Raw genomic sequence first — 20,581 nt, 5'->3', positions numbered from 1 at the left:
CACAACAATCGTTGTACAGACCCAGCCACGAAAGCCAACTCCTTCTCCCTATAAAACCGCGATCTAACAAAGGCCAGAGGCCTACTCAACTCGACATGGAGAGAGGACCGACAGTCTAATTCTGTCACCGTCGCTATACTCGAACTCTAGGGTTCACTAATTTAGCAATAGAACTTATTAAAATCAGAGCAACTCAAAATTAAGTTTGTAACGTCCTGCATAATGTACATAAATAACTGTTAAATTGAAAATGAGGGTTATGAAGAACTTGTCATTGGTCTAGAATGGTCTAAATGAGTAAATACTAGAAAATAATACTGACTAGTGGGACAGATACCTAGATTTATAGCCATTCAAGCATAGTCTTTATTATCTCTGTCATTTTTTTAGATATATTTTATTGAATATCTTGTCTCTATTGTTAAATAAAGAAATGAAGAAACATAACTGCGGTTTTTAAATGCGGTGCGTAGAGACAAACCAATACTTAAACTTAGAAAATAATACTTACAATATTCAAATTAAATGTTTGGTTGGAGAGTGGAGACTAATAGCTATTCAGACATACAATTCTCACCGTTTTCACTTCTCTTGGAGGTATTTTTCAAATATCTGTATGTATGCCTAGGCTGCGTAGGCCGGAACCTAAGCATAGATCAAGAGACATTTTGTCTCTATTTTGAAAAAATAATTCGATCAAGAAACATAACTGCGGTTTTTTTTTTTTTTTTAAAGGATCAAAGGATTTCACTTCTACGTACTCCCATGGTGACTCGAACCCATAACCTTGATCTTAGGTAGTGGATGCTCTAACCACTGAGCTAATACCACTTCGATTTTTAAATGTGGTGCACATAGACAGAACAATACTAAAACTTAAGAAACAATACTCACAATATTCAAGTCAAACATTTCATGGGAGACTAATAGCTATTTAAAAATAAATTTCATCATTTTCACTTCTCTTGGAGGTATTTTATCAAATATCGTGTCCAGTGATGGATCTATGCCTATACTGCATAGGTTGCAACCCAACACAGAATTCTGGTAAAAAATGAAATCCTATAGAGTATATTAAGTCTAACTAGAGAAGAAAAATCATTCAATGTCTCTTTTGTTTAAGAATATTGAAAGCAAAGAGAGAATTGAGAGAATAATTGTGTTTTTTATTAATAAAAAGAGCCTCTATTTTTAGGGAGTACAAGTACATAATCTTGAAATATAAGGAATCCTATTCTAATTAAAACTAGGAATCTAAAACATTCTCTACTATTACAACAATAGAAAGTAATTCTAATTTAGTAAGGCATACATAAACCTGATATCCTTCAACATGCATCTTTCTCCTGAAAAATTTCTTCATCCAGTCTTCCTCCATCATTTCCTCCCTCTCTATTTCTCTTTCTACTTCGACCGTCAATCCCTAATTTTCTTAGTTCAAAACTCAAACAACAAAATGTTTCGGCAAGAAAAGATTTTATATAAATCTAGCTCACCTCCCAATAATATTTTGATCCTGGATTTGCCCCTGATCGTGTCTCTTCATTTGAGGAAAAGAACAAAAGATTAGGTTAAAGTTGTTCATTCTCACTCAAGATCGATACTTACACTCAAAGACAAACATGGGCTAGAGAGTAGAGAGACTCCTAGTCTCCTCAAATGAATCAGTAGCAAGCTAGATAGCTAGCCAGCCAACATTCATATATGGCAGAGAAAAATGGTTCCAGCTGCTAAGAGGACAAATGTGTACGTTATCACACACACAGACCCACCGCCCATATATTCCAAATCCAAGGTCTTGCCTTGACAATTTGTGCTAATACTAATACTATATATAGTTGCAAATGCACATTATTAAAATACAGATCATTGTGGTCGTCTGATCTAATTATTTTGTATTAAAATTTGAACTGGATATTTCGTTTTGGTTTGTAGCCCCTCATGTGAGACCCTAGCTAGCTAGGCCTTCAAATTTTTAAAGGAAGCTTGATTAGCTAGCTGTAATATAAATTTGTAGGGGTGTTTGGCCTAAAGATTGATCGAGTTGAGTTGCCATGCACTCCTATTTTGAACGCGACTGAAGAATCTCACTTGTCAGCATTACAAGGCTCAGACAAGACTACACCGATTATACGTTGAAAATTAGGAAAAAAAACACATTCTAGTTAGTTACACTAGAGTAATGTGAACATATATATGTAAACCTACTTAGCTAGTTAGGGGACATACACATTTGTCTCTACTATGAACTTTCATCTTGGTGATATATTCTACAAGAAAGTACATATAATGAGTGTCATATATATCTCACTTCATAATGTCTTAAAGCTTCAAAGGCACAACGATGGTCTAATGTGAAAACATACCATATGTAACGCAAAGGTTGGATTCTTGACTCGCTCTACCCCTAGCCTAGAGGTGACCCCATTCTTAAGGTTGTAAATGGGCTCGATACAGCTCGTATTCGGCTCGATTTTAGCTTGTTCGGCTCGTGTTGGTAAGATAAATGAGCCGAGTATGTGCTCAATATTAGGCTCGACAAAAAAACGAGCCGAGCTTGAACAAGGATGTATTCGGCTCGTCTAACTCATGAGTAGCTCAAGTTTGTTAAAGCTCAACGTTTGTTAAAACTAGATTCATGAAAATTTATAATATAAATAAAAATATAATTTTTCTAATCTCAAATGTTTAATTCTTTTTATTATATTCCTTTTCAATTAGAAGAGAATATGAGATTTTAAGTAAAATATATTACAATAAAGTCAAAACTCAAAAGGGATTTGTGTGATGGTTAGACATCAAATTTTGGATTATTATTTTAAATTTTCTTTCTCTCTTTAAAATTTTTAAATTTAAAGTCAAATGAATCCAGCCGAGCATATTTAAACTCAATCTTGTCCAATAAATCGAGCCTAGCTCGGGCTTAAGAAAAATATTCAAGCCGAGCTGAGCTTGAGCATGGAAAAAAAAATTCAAGCTTTAGCCTGGCTCGAGCTCTATAAAAAAACAAATGAGCCAAACATAATCACCTTGGTATTCGCTCCGGCTAGGCTCATTTACACCCCTACCCATTCTTGACATTGAGGGGAAGTACATATATTCTACTAACACAGTGAATAGTAATTTGTTACGAAATGAGGTAATAATATCTATCAAATTTATAAGTCGGTTTCGTATAGAGAAATTCTGTTAGTAGGTTTAACGTGTACAACATGTTCTCATATTCATTCTCTGACTGTGTTATTATCACAGATTATCGTGATAGAGATATTGCATACAACTTCTTGTAGTTGGGTATTTTTCTTTTTCCTCTACTCATAGGATAACTCGCAGGAAAAATTTTATGGGTCCAATGCAAACGGGTAAACGAAAATGAAAGAAAAATTGAAATGAAAATACTAGTCAAAGAGGGACTACTTTACAAGCTGACGTCTATAGTAAGAAAAAGGAAGCTTTGTAAACCCTACTTTACTCCATCTCCCACATGCAGGGGTTGACCCAGAATTCCAGATCATCATCCCCTTTCTCTTTTTCTCACACGCACAAAAATTGAAACACATGCCTTGTTCTTGCACATGCGGATCGCACACAGAGATTAAAAGAAACTAGTATTGAAATTAACGATGATGGATTGACAAAGCTCGATCGATTCGAAATCATAAGCAAAATGTTCAAGTCCATAGAGACTCTCTCTTAAGAGGGTCTTGGATTACATTGCTGGAAGAAGCAAAGCTGCTGAGGTACTGTGGAATGTTGTTGAAGTCGTGACTATTGGACAAGAGAAGGGATTTCTGATCGTGATCTTGATATTGGTGATGATCTAGCATCTGCGATGCGGGTAAGGTCGCTGCAACTGGCTCTTGTTGCATCTGGATGCAGAGTATTTCAGCCTGAGCCACCGCGAGCTGCATTTGCAGATTCGAAACTTGATTCTGCAGGAAAGATATAGCACCGACACAGCCGTAAACCGGGTCTCTCACTCTTGCATTTGCTTCATACACCAAGCTGCTCACAGCATCTCCTCTCTGATGAAGCGGAAGCTCCTGTACATCGCAGAACAATTAGCACATAAAACCTAGCTAGTTTACACAACTTCAGTCTCACTAAACTGGTCACATGACTGTCATGTAACAATGCGAGAGAAAAGTTATATGCAACGGTTGCATGTTAGTTTTCGTAAATGACAGAGAAATAGAAACCTGCAACATTTTGCTGACATTGCTAGCACCAAAGACCTTGTGAACAATGGCAAACTTATGAGGGTCATCGGAAGGAAAGTAAGGGGCAAAGATGCAGTCCTTAGCGCAGCGGCGCCTCAACAACTTGCACGAAGCACATGGTGAAGTTCCTCCCATTTCACCCTAAGAACAATCCAAATTTCTCTCTTGAAGTAGAAGTATATGTGATAAAGGAACAAAGTTAGAGCTAGTGGAGAACTATAACAGAAGGAAACTAGCTAAGTGCATGTGTGTGTTGAAGGGGAAGGAGCTGAGATTGCATATTTATATTAGTCCAAGGGTGGTGGTCTAGGGTAGAATGGTTCCACATGCTTTACCAATAAAATATGGTACTAACGTAATTAACAATTATAATCCAATTCATAGACTTAAAGCCTGGGAATCTGGATAATACAAAAGAGACAAATTAAGTGTTTTCATATATGAAAGTTCCCGTTCTAGCCATAACTTCCTTGGATTAATGTGACTAGGAAGGGCAGTTCTGTCACTTACCTCTGCAGCATTGCAGAATAGATCCTTCTGTGGTTGACCACCGCCTAGGCGCGTGAAGGGTATGAAACAGCAATAGGTTGGAAATGCCATGCAGTTGTGTGGATTTCACGTTCTAATTTGACCCTTCTATTTCCATTCTGCTTCTTCTGCATTTTCATGTCTTGGTATGAGCAAAACGAGTAGGGGGGAGAGAAGAAAAAAGAAAGTGATTATTGAAATTGCACACAAATGAATATTAAACCCTAGATAATGTGGAAGCCATTAATGGGAGAGAGAGAGAGGGTGATTAGGGTAAAGTAATGCACACAAATGAAAGTGATGTGAAACCCTAGCCCGGACCAAGACACCGAGAGAGATGGTCGACTCAACGTGAATGTTTGTTGGGCGGACATTCACATGGAGAAACATTACATTTGTGACATTAATCTTTCTCTCTCACTCTATCTCACACACCCCAAAAACCAAATTTTAACTTTGATACATCTAGGAAGTGTATACTAATTATATATGGCCCTGTTTCTAATTTTCATGCGGTCCTATAATTAGTCTTGACCAACAACAATTCTTTGATATCAATTTCTTAAACCTTGATGTTACGGATCTCATATATGACATCTAAATTAAACATAAATTTTTTGACAAACATTATGATTTTACATGTATCATCTACAGCTTTTTGTATATAGATCTAAACTCTTAATTCAAGAGGATATCATGTATAACTTTGAATTAAACATATGCAATTTGACCATTTCCAAAAAAAAAAAAAAGAACATATACATTTGACAGACATTAATTATGATTGTGTTGTATTAAGTAAAGCTTCCAGTATACACATACAGGTCCTTAATACTTTACTTTTTTCTCTTTCCTCTTGTATAACTTGGTTTTTAATACTTCTACGTTCTTAATCATCTATCAGTCATACAAATCCACACATACGGAAATCAAAGAAACAAGTCTATTGCTGTACAGATAGAGCTATCCTAGCTGCAGATATAGCTATCCTAGCTGCAAAGACATGCATAGAAGAGACATTGCTGTGAGCCAAAAGCAATACTTAGATATTTTTGAGAAATTGTCTGTACCAGTTTATTATAATCACACCTACACATGCAGACAGTTAATCAACTATAAAATTTGAGAAGATAACAGAGGAACAGGTCAAATAAGGCAGAGAAGTGCTTGAATCAAAGGTTAGGAGTCACACCTCTGTTTTCTTCTATCAAATTCAAATCTCAGTTCCTGAAATACTTAAACGAAAAAAGGAATAATAATACATGCATGTACAACATTGCATGACTGCGAACCATCCAGTATTAACACGTCACAACCAGTACTGTAATATATTTCAATTAATTTTCAATATCCTTCATCACATGTATACATTATATTAGTACAATTAAGCATACATGATAACACGACTCACACCAGGAAATTAATGTGACCCAATTAATGAGATCCGACATGAAGCAAAGGGTTAAGAATTTATTAAACAGGAAACCCGTTTCGAGAGAGATTGAAACTAAAACAATTAGGAAGTGTGGAACCCTAAGACCTATTCTCACTCTCTTGCATTTAATGTTCTCCACATGATTCCAAGCTTCTAATCTTTTGTTCCGAGGAAAACAGCACTCTTTCCTAGCTGTCATGGCATACGTATCTCTCTTTTATTTAACTACATAGTTTATCTTACTGCAGAACTCTTGACTCATTACATGTAAGTAAGTCGTTATTCTATACAAGCGAATCACAAGTTTTAACACATATTCAACAACAAGAAATCAGTCATTAATACAAAAAAAGACGGATGAAGTTGTGATCTACTTGCAAAGAATAGCTGTTTGCATATAAGTAGTGAAGCATTTTTTTCCCTATCTTTGATTATAAACCAAGTCTGTGGTTTTAATTAGACTCTTAGACATGTAGTAAGGAAAATGGGGTCATAGAAGTTGAATTTGTTTTAGTGCATTACCTCAGAAAACGCGTGTTCCTATATAGTTTCAGTTTTCAGTTTCAAGTTTCAAACCCCTAAGCTCTAGGAAGAAGAAAAACTTCTAAGCTCTAGACGGTGAGATCCATGTAAACTTTTTGTTTTTACTGCATATTATAACCAAATGAATAAAGTAGAGGAAAAACAGACATCTTTCACCAATTTAGAGAAAATATAAAACATGCAGCCTCCGATGCAAACATTGAATGCACTTGCTTGGTGATATGGAAGATTCGATTCTTGAGATATGGATCATATGTATGGTTTTCTTAATTTTTCGAATCCAAATTCTAAAATGGAGGATAATAATAGAAGCAATGTTTGACAATGAAAGCTTAAGAAGTGGGGAAGTTCAAATGGCTACTGACCTGAAATTTCAATTTGCTTGAACAGAGTGGTGTTGGATTTCCAATGCCAGCCATGAAAAATATTGGGGGTAAACGAAAGCGGTGGGTAAAAGCGGCAGGGCCACCCTAATAATTTGTTGCTGTATAGCTGTTAGCGGCTGCCTGCATATTTAAGATTCTAATTAAGTAATTAGTATCCAAAAGACCAGGCCCAACAGAAAATATACAAGCGCAGAAAAGATATAGACTAGAATATAAAAACAGAGTAATCAAAAGAGCAACGGCTAAGTATGAGAGCACCTTCTTTTTGTCCTTGGGCCCTAAGAAGTGAGCAAGCTGAATGCCATCTGTCCCTGTGCCTGCTGCAAGACTGGTATTTGGCTGCAGGGTTCATAGGATTAGTCATATATTTCTTCCTTTTATCGGTTATATACAACTTCGTATCTATTTCCTTCATCGAGTGACTTGATTGTTGAGTTCATATAGAAGATAAAAAACACTAGAGTTATTAATTTTTAATAGTACAACAAGCCACAGTTCCACCCAATAGTCCAAAATACAATATACAATCACTCTATAACAGTCGATCCAAACCCTGCTCTATGGTACAGGACTTGGTACACAAACCAAATACAACTATAGTCTTCCTCTGCTGAGTATGGAACTTCAAGGTTCCTTTCTAAGATGAGCACAAGGGGTGTTACCAACGTCTATGATTTGACTACGCTACTAGCCATCAACCACTCAACTCCACCCTAATAAGCTTCCGCTTTCATTCAATTTTCGCTGATTCCGCTTTTTGATTCCATTTCTGAACAAAGTGCTGGCTACACATGTTGTCTTCTTGAGAACTGGAGAGCACACCATACTCTTCTGTTTTAGTCTCTTTTTCATGTAGTCTGCCGTTTGCGTTTGAACTGAGATCAGCAATAATTACATGTTAACATCAGCAATAATTATATGTGAACACAAATCCTTGTCGCCAAAGATGAATCACAAAGAGTAACCTAATAGGCAAACCACAAAGGAAAAGCAAACTCTGTGGATTGTCTAATATCAAGAATCACAAATCAATATCCCGATCTTATTATTTGAACAATTATAGTATCTAACAGTCTTGCAATCTAAATCATCGGGACATAAATTGCGTCCTCTTGCCTACACCGTATGTCAAGAGAGGGAACTGAACTCGGTAAGGTTTCTTGGATGTGATGTAGTGCCATTTGATACGGAGTATTGTAGACCACACACTAAATAATCAATGAATTGATTCTTAAGAGTTAAGATGTCTTATCTTATGGTCGAGAATTGATTAAGCTATCTATTTACAGAGATTTCTGAACTGCAGCTTACACTACCTATCAATTCATTTATAGCCACTACTTTGTGGTGAAAACTTGAGGTTCTTTTCCCCTGAATACAAACCCTCTCCTTTTTGGACCGAAACATTAGCCCCGTATCATGATTAGATTAAATTGCGGTCAAGGCAGGCAATTCAGCATTATTAACCGGAACAACCACTTTAGATACTTGATATACTTATCAAGTCCTTAGATTGACTCCAAGACTCTGGCATATATACCAAACTTGATATAATTTAACAGAACTATTCGAGATAATTTCCAATTACCAAGACATACCTGAGTGGGAAGAAGCAGATGCCATGGCACATTCCTTGAGTTTCTTTATCTTTTGAATAACTTGTTCAGTTTCAAAGACTTCATCTGTTTTGGGGTCTTCAGTAGATATCCTCTCAATGCAAACTCCATCTGGTGTAGGCTGTTCAGCAGACTTCCCCTCAAGGGATAACAATGCATTTTCACAAGCCTGTAACAGCACAGGAAAAGCTTAGAAGCCAAGACACAGACCTCAAAGTCTTGTGATATTCTAATTACAAGATTGAAGACCAATGTTTCACATGGACGAAGTAACCAAACACGCACAGTTGCTACTTATTTGATATGAAAATGAACATTTCATAGTCAGAATATCTTCTCTGGCTCATCTAATAGACAATAAGGCTTCTTATATAGCAAAAATACCCTTGATTGTTTGTAACAGCTCATTCTAGACACCGGTGGAAAAAGCAATAAACACAAATCATAACAAAGTTCAAATGAGGTTATGCTGAAGTAAAACATTATCAACAAGTTTAATTGCTCCAAATTCCTTCCTGAGTCATTCAAGATAATGAACCTGTATCTCCAACTACTACTATCTGGATCCAATCAAGCAATTGGCTATAGAAAACAACCAAGTGAGAGTGACCGATAGTGATGATGATCGATCATAGTCTAAGCGTACACATTTCGAAATAAAAAATAACTCTACTTTCTTTTCTGCGTCAGTTCAGCACAAATTTGAGGATACTAATAAGTTAGCAATGGACAGTGAGAGGATGATCACACAGACCTTTGCCGCAATTGAATAGAAACCATTGTCCAGTGACTGCTGAGCAAAGTTCTGCCATTCCAGATATAGCACCTCTAGCCATTGGTGAGTTCTAGACTTGAGATCTCGCAAAAGCAAAGCCTCATATCTCAAAGCCAAGCAACTCTGCAAACACAAACCGATCCACAAGCAATACCTAATCAGATCTAAACAGTAAATTCGAAGAATTTAATCCGGTAAATTCAATTTATTGACCGCAACAGAAGAATAATAAACGGTGAAAGCAACGAAATTGGGAGAATTTGAGAGGACATACCTCAACATCGCCGACGAGCGCGAAAGTGCGAACGAGAAATTCGAGAACCAGAAGCTTCTCCTCTACGTTTTTCTCAGAAATTTCTTTCAGAACGGAGAGGGATTCAGACCTCATGAACTGCCTCAAGCCGGATTGGACTTCCACCGACGACTTCACGTCCTTGGAAACCAAAATTAATTCCAGAACGCGAAGAGTCTCATAGCCAAATCTGCAATAAGAGGCTTAAATTATACAGAGAGAGAGAGAGAGAGAGAGATGGCAGATTGGAGAAGATGGTGAAAGATCAGACCTTCTGTTCAAAACGAGTGAACGAAACGGCTCTGACATTTTGGCGGGAGATTAGGATGAGGGTTCACTTTTTCTGTTGCTTTTTTGTGTTCTGGGGTTTATATATGGCCTGCAGACCCCAACTGGGGTTATTGGTGGTAACTTGATTTGGAAACATTTGTTGCCATCAAAATTCAATTACTAAATCGACTAAAAAAGAAAAAAAATTCAATTTTCACCCTAACACTACTCGTTTGGTTTCAATGGAGTTTGATAATACCATCGGGTTAGGAACCGTAAAAATCAGACATCACTTTAGAAGTCGGTTCGTGGTAAAATTTGTCCTTTTATTTATATTTTTTATAAATAAACTCGAAGACAAAGAATGAAAAACCTAAATCACAACTAATTTTGACTTAAATAAGCCTAGTAGCAAAATTGTTAAGGGACTAAAACAAATGTATTTTAACTACATGTATTTAATATGAAAATAGAAATTATAGCAACTTAAAACTGTGTAGTTATTTTTAGCCATGAGATTCACTTGTCTCTCACAATCTATTAATGACACGTTTACTTATTTGGAATAGAAAATAATCATGAATCGGAGACAAGTGGAATGGGAGAAGAAATGAATCGATATTGATTCCGGAGGATTGATTCCTAAACTCATCTCCCCCCTTCGTAATCAAATTTCTGAGTATTCATGAATCGATTCCTGATAAAGAGGTGAGATCTACATCCATTCTGATTCCTTCATGTGTTAGTAAATGCAGGAATTTTTTTACCCGGAATCATTTCGATTAATTTATGTGTTAGTAAACGCATGAATATTTTTATCCCCTAATCATTCTCTCCCATTCCAAGTAAATAAACATGCCCTAAAAACTATCTATTAGGTGAGCATGCCTTAGCCTGTTATATCAGCTTCGAGAGGAATGACATCGGCACAAAAGAGTTAAAGAATCTACCGTCAGACTCATTAATCATGATTAATGTTTTGCTAATAAATCAACCAATAAATTACACGATCTGTCTTTTTTGTTCTCTAATGTACAGTGATTGCACGCCAACTTTAGTGTTGTTCGAGTGTGTGGTCTCTACCAGCCTTAATTTTGCAAACTAACTTCCTGGTGACCTGGTCATTGGGTAAAAAAAAAAAATTAGTTGGTTTAAGGCCCAATTTTTTATAGCTCACTCTCACCGAAAACCAAAAAAATAAGGAAAAAAAAAAAAAAAAAACCGAACGGGTCTCGCCGTCGTCGCGCCAAAGTAGTGAGATTAGTTATGGCCGGAAGAGAGCCTCGGCATCTCCACCGCCTTCCCCAAATCGTCAACACGACGGCCCTCGAGGACCGCATCGATCTCCAGCAACGCGAGATCCAGTCCCTCCTCGGGGAGAATCAACGCCTCGCGGCCACCCACGTGGCGCTCAAGCAGGACCTAACCGCCGCTCAGAGCGACCTCCGCAACCTGAAGGCCGTCGCCGGCCAAATCAAATCCGAGAGGAACGCCGAAGTCCGCGAGGTCTACGACAGGTCGTTGAAGCTGGACGACGAGCTCCGCGACCTGGACGCCATGAACGCCGAGTTGACTCTGGTCCGGAACGACATCGAGGACTTGAGCACGTCGCGGATGGAGCTCGCGACCGAGTTGAAGACGATCCAAGGAGAGATTGAGAGGGCTCGCTCCGACGAGTCGAAGCAAATCGAAGCCATTAGAGACGAAATTGAGACCTTGAAGCTGGAGATTGAGAAAGGAAGGTAAAAAAATCGAATCCTTTTTCGAATTCGTGAGAGAATTATGAAATTGCTGAGATTTTGATATGAAAATTTGAATCTTTTGACATGTAGTACTGCGGTTGAGATTGAGAAGAAAACGCGAGCTAGTAACCTTGAGCATCGTCAAGGTATGGAGAACTATATGGCCAAGTTGGCTCTTGAAATCGAAAAGCTTCATGGGGAGTTGGCAAACGCAGAGAAGAGAGCAAGGGCTGCAGTAGCAGCTGCAAATCCAGGTGATTGTTTGCCTTCAACTTGAGTGTTCTTTTCCATTGAGCTGTCATTGTTTTCGAGATTGCCTTATGATGCACGTTGTAGAGAATGTATTTGATACAGTGTTTGAATTCCATCATCTGTGAAATAGTAAAATTCACGTGGGGATAATGTAGACGTCTTAATCCTCTAGATTTAGATATCCCAATGCTGCAACATGTGAGTTTATGATAAGCTTCAGGTTGTTGTTTGGTTGCAGGTTCTGGGTACCCTATGGCTTATGGCAATGCCGAAATGCTATATGGAGGAATTGCATACCCTGATCCCTATGCCATGCATCAGGTATGTGTATGACCTTCGCGTCTTGATGTTTTCCTTAAACCATTCTTATTGCAATGCCTGTTACGGCTCATTAAGGTTGAAATCTTAGGAAAATCTGATACTATAACCAGAATGCACCGATCTCTGTAATTGTGGGTATTAGTACAAAGTACATATGGAGGTCGGGGTGAAAAGTGGTCCTGCATGATTGTTTTCACCAGATGGATAGCGAGTCACAATGATATGTTTCCAATTTGATTAATCAACTGTCAGGAAACACAAGTGTCTCGTTCGATCATGATGACCCTAGCCATCTTGTATCTTAAGATCTCCATAGACTAGCAAGAATGAACTGCTTTGAGGTAAAAAAAAACAGAGATTGAAGCTGTTAAACCTTGAAGGTTAAAAGATAACAAGGAAAACTTTGGCTCTCTTACTTGGAAACATTGCCCAAAATTACTGTAAGGTGCTATAAAAAAAAAAACATTTTCACTTGCAGTTGCATTTTCACATATACCTGTAATGTGCAATTTAGATGATCCACTGTACTTAAAAATCTAGCATTGTATTGTTGTATATCCTGCCATGTAATCTAATATTATTAAAGTATCATATCCATTTTTCTGTTCCTCAACCTTGAAGCAATATATTCATCTGTACTTCAGGGTCAGGGCAGTGCTGATGGCACCCCTCAATATGGTTCCGCTCAAATGCCACATAGTTCCTATGATATTCAACAAACACATGTACATAGATAATAGTTCGATCAGGTACTTAGAGGACCAGAAACCAGACCAGAGTCTTCGTATTTCTTTGAAATGTAATTTCAACATTTTCATAAAGTTTTTGCTGATAATACAAGAGTTGAGTTTTTGCCCAGGCACATGTTTTGTTTCCCTTTTAGCTTTATATGTTTATGTTTCTCATCCTACTTTTCCTGAGTTCTGATGGAAGTGAGTAAAGTGACCGTGACCAAACACACGAGCTTCAACCAATGTGAGGAATTCGATTTGGTGGCCTTTGATCGTGGCGTTATAAACTCAAGTCTATTCTTACTGGTTTTTTAGTTGAAACTTGACGAAGGCACTCGGGGGTGTAGTTGATTGAGAATATTAGTTAGCAACTACTTAGCACAGAAATGGATGTAAACTGACCCATACTTTTTCTTGGTTTTAGATTTGCTAACTGAAAGGACTCTGATTTTATATGATTTGTTCATATGAAATAATCACCACATTATAAAGGGTCCGTATACTGATTTGGTCCCAAACCTTCTTTTCACAAAAAATCAAGGATTCAGGTGGTGGGGCATCAATAGTCCATGTCCTTTGAACAAATGAGAGAGAAATATAGACAAAAAATAGAGAAGACGTGCCCCAAACAAACAATTAAGCTCGATTCAAATTTGTTTCAAATATACATTCAAATGACCATAAAAAGTGAAAACTGGCTTAACGTTTTTTCTGTGAAGCCGAACCTAACCTAAAAGAACATGTCTTCTTCATAGTCATAAAGCCAAAGTCTCAAACAAGCAATACTTGTAGACCAGCAATGTTGATAGCCATGAAGAGATCCTTTGTCATCCAAAATAAGACTGACGAACGTCTACTGCTGGGGAGTGGATCCACAATAGCATCCATTTATGTACATTAACCAGAATCTACAACTTTATTCCCCATCATTAACCAGAATCTACAACTTTATTCCCCATAATTACCCTATAAGCCAATGTTCTATCATATTCCATGCACGATGGATAGCAATATAAGCAACTCTTTTTAACCAAAACCAACAACGAGTTGCCAACCCAAAAGTATACCACCTAAAATCAAATACCGAAAAACACAGGAATTCTAACTTCAAATCCATAATTTCAAACATGTCGGAGTCTTTTTATTCAGAGGTACATCACAACTAATAAAAATGATGCATTACAACAAAATATCCGTGCATAAACATCATAATCATGATCATGCATTTCATGTGTGCATCCGAGCAATATATATGAAATGATCAGATGCAATCAAACATCCAGCGCAGAGAGGCTGGATAATCTCCAAAAAAGTGTGAAATAATAGTTATGAAAGAGCAGCACTCACCTGAAAAATAGACCTACCTTAGCAGCAAGCAATTTGGAGATTATCCACTTGTCTCTAAAAAAACATTCACACAACTTAATCAATCCAAAGCGCCTATAATTTAAACCCTTCCAGGTATGGGTAGGTAAATTAAAGGAGGACAGAGGTATTGCCCAGGGTTATTGAACAACCTACCTCTTAGTCTCCAGTTTAAGATCCCTCCAAAACGAATACAAAAATCCTCAGACAACAATTCTCATTACATAAAATGTGCTTGATCTGAAAATTCTCTCAATATGGACGTGAACGGTTTCCACCATGCTGATGTCTGTCAGGTCCACCATCTCGATAATTGTCCCTGCGCCCACCGCCCCCATAACCACCTCTACCACCACTGTTATCAAAAAAAAATTAGTCAGTACACAGTTAAGAACATAATAGAATTGTCTACAACAATTTGAAACGGACTTGTCCCACAGGAAATAAGCTATAACAATGACATCACTCCCAAAAATAAAAAGCATAGTGGCTAAGCAAACCGCAAGAAAATAATTAGAAAGCACAATGCAATAAAAAGAAGCAAAATAAAAAATATCACCAAGGAAAATACAAAAGTGCTCTAATTCCCCTACTGCGACCCGACCAGTTGAAAGAAAAAATCACACAAAGATTACGCAGTTCATTTGAACTTCATAAATACAGTTGATAGGTAGATACCCATTGTCGTAAGCCCTAGGTGCCGACCTCTCTGCCATCGCAACACTGATCTTATAGCCCCTTATGTCATGACCTGTGAGCACAGCACATAGTGAGTATACAGAAACTATATAAGCATTACTCGATGCACAATGTGAACAGGACATTACCGTTGTAAAAACTGCCAGCTGAATGTGCAGCATTTGGATCTTCATAGGCTAAACATGCATCACCTTTGTTCTTTCCCGACTCATCTGTGTAAATTTTGATGTTATATGGCCACTGATCCTTGTACCCACGTTTCTGCTTGATTCTCCCAACCTAGAAAAATAACTTTGCATGAGCTAACCAATCAAAGCGTAACCAACTATTTGAAGAAAGAAAGAAGATTTCACTAGTCACTACACTCAAGTCCTTCACACAAATGTCAAATAGTAAAGTTTGTGACAAATTTATCATCCACTAATTGAAAGTAATAACTAGAGCTGTACTTATGATACTGAAACAAAATAAAATGACCAAACCGAATGCAAATGCTGAAGCCGGAAGGAGGTAATATAATTAACAATTAAGGACATATACCACATAGGTAACAAAAAAATCTAAATTCAAAACTTTAAATCTGTAGGGTTCCTAAAGTTCGGAAGAAGATATGGATTTACTTGTCCAATGCCTCCAAAAAGAGCTTGCAGTTCATCGACCGTGACATCTGGTGGCAGACTTGAAATGTAGATTCTAGCATTGTCACAAGTATCATCACAGTTCTCATCGCATTGCTTCACCTTAGCAGGGGCCTCTGTAGGAGCACTTGCATAACCACCTCGACCACCACCACCATATCCGCCATCATATTTAGCAGGAGGGCCACCTCGGCCGCCACTCCTTGCATCACCCGGACCATCACCACCATAAGCACCTGCAGGACCACCATAGGATGGGGGATATGAAGCAGGCCCACCAGTATAGCTTGTAGGAGGAGGGACTGCATCTGTTCCATAATTAGCATTGTACGATGGTGGGTAACTGCCACCTGCACCATAAGATGGAGGAGCAGCTGCAGGAGCCTGACCGTACCCACCATCATCTCTTCCTTGGTTACCACCATAAGAACCACCTCTACTCCCACCTCCTCCACCTCTACTATCAAAACCACCCCCTCTGCCTCCATCATAATTGCTACCTTTACCTCCTTCATAGTTGCCACTTCGACCCCCATCATAATTACCACCTCTGCCACCACGGTTATCACCATATCCCCCACCACTTCCACCTCTATTATAACCACCTCCACCACCACGGTCTCCCCCACCGCCACCAGCACCCGCAGGAGAGGGCGTACCACACTTGTTACACTCAGTTCTTCTCGCAAAGTTCACATTCCCACAGCTATATGCAAGTATTACCAATTTCAATATCATAAATTCAGATGCAAGAGTAAATGCCAATTAAAATCTAAAGCCTTCTACATTACAACTACAACGCACTCAAATTAAGCAAGCAGAGATGGATATAAAAGCCGAAAATAAATGGATCAGAAGACCAGATAAAGATATATAGAGAAAGGACTTACCCTGGATTAGGGCAAGGCCAATCACCATCCCTTCCACTGCCACCACGGCCACCTCTGCCGCCGCCGCCACCACCTCCGCGGCCGCCACCACGGTCGCCTTGATATCCTCCACCTAAAACAAATCCAAACAGCTCAATTAAATCAAATCAATAGAAAAAAAACTACAAAAAAAAAAAAAAAAAAAACCCTAATAGGACCTAAGAAATCGAATTCCTCATACATACCTCGACCGCCACCGCCACCATAACCTCCTCCACCTCGACCGCCACGGCCTCCACCACCGTAACCACCGCTATCGCCGCCTTTACCTCCATATCCACCACCTCCTCCTCCGTAGCCTCCACCGCCACCGCCTCCTCCATAACCTCCGGAACCGCCTCCATACCCTCCGGAGCCACCGTAGCCACCACCGCCGCTAGATCCATACGGCGGAGCGGCACCACCGCCGCCCTCCTGACCATACATCCCAGCCATGATCTAGGTTTTCAGAGAACGAGAGAAACAGAGCGATTAGGGTAACGACTCAGAATGAGATATATCCGCGTAAGAACTTTGAGATTTATATCGTGAAGTCGTGATGAGATTTTTGTCTTGCCGACTTTGACTAGAATTACACGTGTTCGTTTATTTTTGGGCTTCGTACTTTGGGCCTCCGACCCATTGAAATTTTTAGAAATGTTTATGTATTTAGACTAAATAATTTAGTGTTCAATAGTTCATGTATATTTTATGTTTATTTATTTAGAACGGAAAAATGTATGAATCAAGAATAAATTTTTGAAAATATAGAGATCACATTACTCACTCCCACCATATATTCTAATTCCTTAATAGTTAAATTCCAATTCAATTTGTGTTCAATAAATACATAAAAAATTTACGAATCGTAATCATTCTATGTTAACGTGCCATAAATTCAAGAATTGTGTTTTCTTGAACACTCAGAAAGTCACAAGCATTAAAGTTCAAAAGCAAGAAAGCACAGATTTTTTTTTTTTTTTCCAAAGCCAAAGAACATTTCAGGGGTGTAAGACCCTTTACAAAAGTTGTGGAAGAGCCTCAAAGTCATTTCTTAATTCCTCACATCCTACTTTTGTACAAAAAATTTCATAGAACAAGAACTTCAACAAATAATTAAACCTCTTACAAAGTTACATCAACAAACACTTACAACAACACAGATCATTACAGCATCAAAAAATTTCCTTGGACACCTATTTTCTACAAAATTTTCGTCGGAATGTATATCTAGGTAAATCGTGGTAAAAGTAATAAAATGGCTGTCACTAGCAAGGTAATCCACTGGGAAACAGAGGCCGGATGAAGGGTATCTGAAAGGGAAGTGTTCAGTTGAACCAAAAACCTGCAGTTATCCACTGATGGATTAACAGTTGTGATCAAACCAAGGCCACCAAAGTCGCAGCTGTCTGCACTCTGATTACGCTGCTGATAGTAGCTATTAAACGCATACGAGATATTCCCAGGCCAACTGATGTTGGAACAAGATCCACCAGGAGACAGTGCACTACAATCAGCAAGGGAACATGCATTTAATGCACTCGCAGTCGCGTTAGATAAGTCCCTGTTATTGTTCACCACACACCACTTGGAAGGAAGGTACTCAACATTCTGTGCATTCACAAGGCTGTTTGAACCTTGGGTAAAATCAAAACGGTACTTGGCTTGACCATCAAAAGTGAAAACGCCCCAATGTCTCTCAAAATTTCCAGTGCTTATGCTTCTTTGATCTTCATCTAAGAGGCTAAAAATGTATGTTTCAACTGGAGGATCTCGAGGTCTAAGTGGGGTCCCCAATTTGCTACGAAGGCGGTTCATCAGGCCTTTCATGAAGGTCTCTGCAGCATGTGAAGTAGCATTTGGTCCTCCATCTGTAGGCCAACCAATCTGTGACACAACAATTTCAATCTTAGGAAACCCTACTGTTGACAATGCATTAACCAAGATGTCATAGTTCAAGTCAAAGCTGTTTTTGTACATTCTGCGACTGTCGTTATGAGCTTTGGTGTATATTTTGAAGAGAGTAAAGTCGAGGGAAATGTTCTTGTACTGTTGGAAAGCTAGGAACGGGGAAATGGTAGCAAAAAATGGTGAGTTGTGCTTGCTGAGAAACGTCAGCAGTTGAATCATGGTCCTGTTGACATCGGCTCGAAAATGTCCTTTTGAAGGCAGGCTAGTCTCTGACAAATAGGAATCAAAACTGCAGGGAACCACTACTTTCACCTTGCTGTCCAAGTTTGCTTGGGTCAAAGCTGTTTGGATATTGATTGCTGCTCCAAGCACAAAGGGGTGAAATTGCTCACCATAACTCCGGAGAAATGGTTCATCTCCCACAGCGACATACCTGGAATCATTCGAGTTAGCCACCAATAAATACAAAAGGAAACAGCAATCTTATGGATAAGCAACGTCCCTTGTATCGGGATTAAATTAACAAAACAAGTAGTATGTAGTTACTTTATGAGGCTGTTGAGTAGGCGACCTATGAAAATCCTGCTACAAACATTGATTTTCTAACTCTTCTTGCATTGCTAACTAGCCCTAGAAAGGACTCAGACTCAGCATCTACCATATTGTGACGATCTTCCTTCTTCTGTAAACAACAGACGAATCCTAATGCAAAGAAGCCAGTTTCCTCTTGTACAACTACTTCCTTGCACTAAGACACTGACACAATGGAGGCAACATGCTCCTCTTTATAATCTATGACACAAAGGAGAGTATATTGTTTCTCATTTCTTATAAAGTATGCTGCTTTCTTAGATGAAAATACAAAACATTTGTTTACTTCCAAGAAATCAAGCAACCATGAAAGTAAAGAGTTCAATTTTTGAGCCACCAGCCAGCGTCAAAACACCAATACCAACACCTAGCATTTTCATGCTTCGATCACAAAAAAACACTCTAAAATCATCTCCAAATGCTCTATGCAAGTTCATATGATACCAAAGACAATCCATGACACAATGTTCTAAGCATCCACTCTGAAAAGCATCAAGAAAACTACAATGTTCTAAGCATCACCGTCTCCAGTTAGTCATGTATTTTTGCATTTTACAGTTAACTAAGAGCCAAGAAACTTCGAGAAATAAATCGAATTCTCTAACACCTTATATTTCCTAATAACTGCAGCACAAACCCACCCTGTCACTTCAATCCAAGCAATTAAAGGCAGCAACAAGATTGATCCTTTCGAATAACGACACTCGGTATCACTTCAACAATCACAGTGACACATACATAAATGCACTGAATCTTATTAGTAAGAATCAATCCCATTCCACCCAATCTAAATACATCATCCAATCAAACACAAACCCATTAAAGAAACTTTATGAAAAGCGATCATACTCGATTTTGACGCGGCTGTCACCACTAGAGACATAGCGAGTGACATTGTCATGGACCCAACTCTGTGCAGCCTTCTTGGACGAGTTCAAGCTTCTAAGCAACCCATTAGGAATCCCAACAGTGACGCCCAGATTGGACCCAGAAAGCGCTTCAAGAACAAGTGGGTCTGCGTCGAACAGCTTCACTCTGGTAATGTTGTTTGATTTCAAGAGCTCGACGACCTTGGCCGGGGGCAATGGGTGCGAGGCCGTAGTGCCCCAATTCACGCCAACGGCTAGGGACCTGTAAGCCATTGTGGCCAAGAGGAAAATGAGTAGGGAGAGATTCGGTGGCATTGTTTTGGGTTTTGGAGAATGGGGGTTAGAGCAGAAGAGGAATAAATAATAAATGAGGGAGAATTTTGGTGAGGGGTTTTCGGAGTTTTGCTGTTTGTTGTTTGTTCAAATTATTCTGGGGGAGCCAGCGAGGTTGAAGCGACCAGTAGGCAGTGAGCAGCTGAGAGCACTAAC

At 38.7% G+C, this 20,581-nt stretch overlaps 5 protein-coding genes across 13 annotated transcripts; 1 reads left to right on the top strand and 4 right to left on the bottom strand.

Annotated features, from left to right (window-relative positions):
* Positions 1–3,363: 3,363 nt before the first annotated feature.
* On the bottom strand, positions 3,364–7,230 carry LOC112202154 (LOB domain-containing protein 12). 2 transcript variants are annotated; one of them, XM_024343077.2, is made up of 4 exons: positions 7,092–7,230; positions 4,731–4,876; positions 4,200–4,361; positions 3,364–4,043 (listed from the first exon to the last, which is right to left on the bottom strand). In XM_024343077.2, the coding sequence occupies exons 2-4, from the start codon at positions 4,818–4,820 to the stop codon at positions 3,672–3,674; spliced, it is 624 nt and encodes a 207-aa protein (XP_024198845.1). In that variant the 5' UTR covers positions 4,821–4,876; positions 7,092–7,230; the 3' UTR covers positions 3,364–3,671. The 2 variants fall into 2 exon arrangements, with proteins under 2 accessions (XP_024198845.1, XP_024198847.1); XM_024343079.2 differs by lacking the exon at positions 7,092–7,230 and having other exon boundaries at positions 4,200–4,384; positions 4,731–4,887.
* Positions 7,099–10,355, bottom strand: LOC112202153 (protein DOUBLE-STRAND BREAK FORMATION). Of its 3 annotated transcripts, none has more exons than XR_005799132.1 (7): positions 10,067–10,355; positions 9,778–9,985; positions 9,483–9,626; positions 8,711–8,897; positions 7,665–7,987; positions 7,371–7,451; positions 7,099–7,232 (listed from the first exon to the last, which is right to left on the bottom strand). XR_005799132.1 is itself a non-coding variant. In XM_024343076.2 (5 exons), exons 1-5 carry the CDS (start codon positions 10,102–10,104, stop codon positions 7,815–7,817), a joined length of 750 nt encoding a protein of 249 aa, XP_024198844.1. In that variant the 5' UTR covers positions 10,105–10,355; the 3' UTR covers positions 7,552–7,814. The 3 variants fall into 3 exon arrangements, 1 of the variants encoding a protein (XP_024198844.1); XR_005799133.1 differs by having other exon boundaries at positions 7,159–7,248; XM_024343076.2 differs by lacking the exons at positions 7,099–7,232; positions 7,371–7,451 and having other exon boundaries at positions 7,552–7,987.
* Positions 10,356–11,242: 887 nt separating this feature from the next.
* LOC112202152 (protein FLC EXPRESSOR) lies at positions 11,243–13,238 on the top strand. 4 transcript variants are annotated; one of them, XM_024343072.2, is made up of 4 exons: positions 11,243–11,807; positions 11,898–12,061; positions 12,280–12,380; positions 13,025–13,238. In XM_024343072.2, exons 1-4 carry the CDS (start codon positions 11,332–11,334, stop codon positions 13,115–13,117), a joined length of 834 nt encoding a protein of 277 aa, XP_024198840.1. In that variant the 5' UTR covers positions 11,243–11,331; the 3' UTR covers positions 13,118–13,238. The 4 variants fall into 4 exon arrangements, with proteins under 4 accessions (XP_024198840.1, XP_024198842.1, XP_024198841.1 ...); XM_024343074.2 differs by lacking the exon at positions 13,025–13,238 and adding an exon at positions 12,469–12,993; XM_024343073.2 differs by having other exon boundaries at positions 11,244–11,807; positions 12,298–12,380.
* A 493-nt stretch (positions 13,239–13,731) lies between these two features.
* Positions 13,732–17,244, bottom strand: LOC112202151 (transcription initiation factor TFIID subunit 15b). 3 transcript variants are annotated; one of them, XR_002937131.2, is made up of 7 exons: positions 16,928–17,244; positions 16,704–16,815; positions 15,796–16,519; positions 15,304–15,454; positions 15,155–15,227; positions 14,633–14,831; positions 13,732–14,512 (listed from the first exon to the last, which is right to left on the bottom strand). XR_002937131.2 is itself a non-coding variant. In XM_024343070.2 (6 exons), exons 1-6 carry the CDS (start codon positions 17,175–17,177, stop codon positions 14,729–14,731), a joined length of 1,413 nt encoding a protein of 470 aa, XP_024198838.1. In that variant the 5' UTR covers positions 17,178–17,244; the 3' UTR covers positions 13,732–14,728. The 3 variants fall into 3 exon arrangements, 1 of the variants encoding a protein (XP_024198838.1); XR_005799321.1 differs by having other exon boundaries at positions 16,961–17,244; XM_024343070.2 differs by having other exon boundaries at positions 13,732–14,831.
* Positions 17,245–17,738: 494 nt separating this feature from the next.
* On the bottom strand, positions 17,739–20,581 carry LOC112166525 (glucan endo-1,3-beta-glucosidase 9). The gene is made up of 2 exons (XM_024303393.2): positions 20,073–20,581; positions 17,739–19,065 (listed from the first exon to the last, which is right to left on the bottom strand). The coding sequence occupies exons 1-2, from the start codon at positions 20,405–20,407 to the stop codon at positions 17,952–17,954; spliced, it is 1,449 nt and encodes a 482-aa protein (XP_024159161.1). The 5' UTR covers positions 20,408–20,581; the 3' UTR covers positions 17,739–17,951.

This window comes from Rosa chinensis, chromosome 5 (genome assembly GCF_002994745.2).
Source record: "Rosa chinensis cultivar Old Blush chromosome 5, RchiOBHm-V2, whole genome shotgun sequence".
Classification (NCBI taxonomy): Eukaryota; Viridiplantae; Streptophyta; class Magnoliopsida; order Rosales; family Rosaceae; genus Rosa; species Rosa chinensis.
Note: the sequence above shows the minus strand (reverse complement) of the source record. Positions and strands in the feature narration are given on the sequence as shown.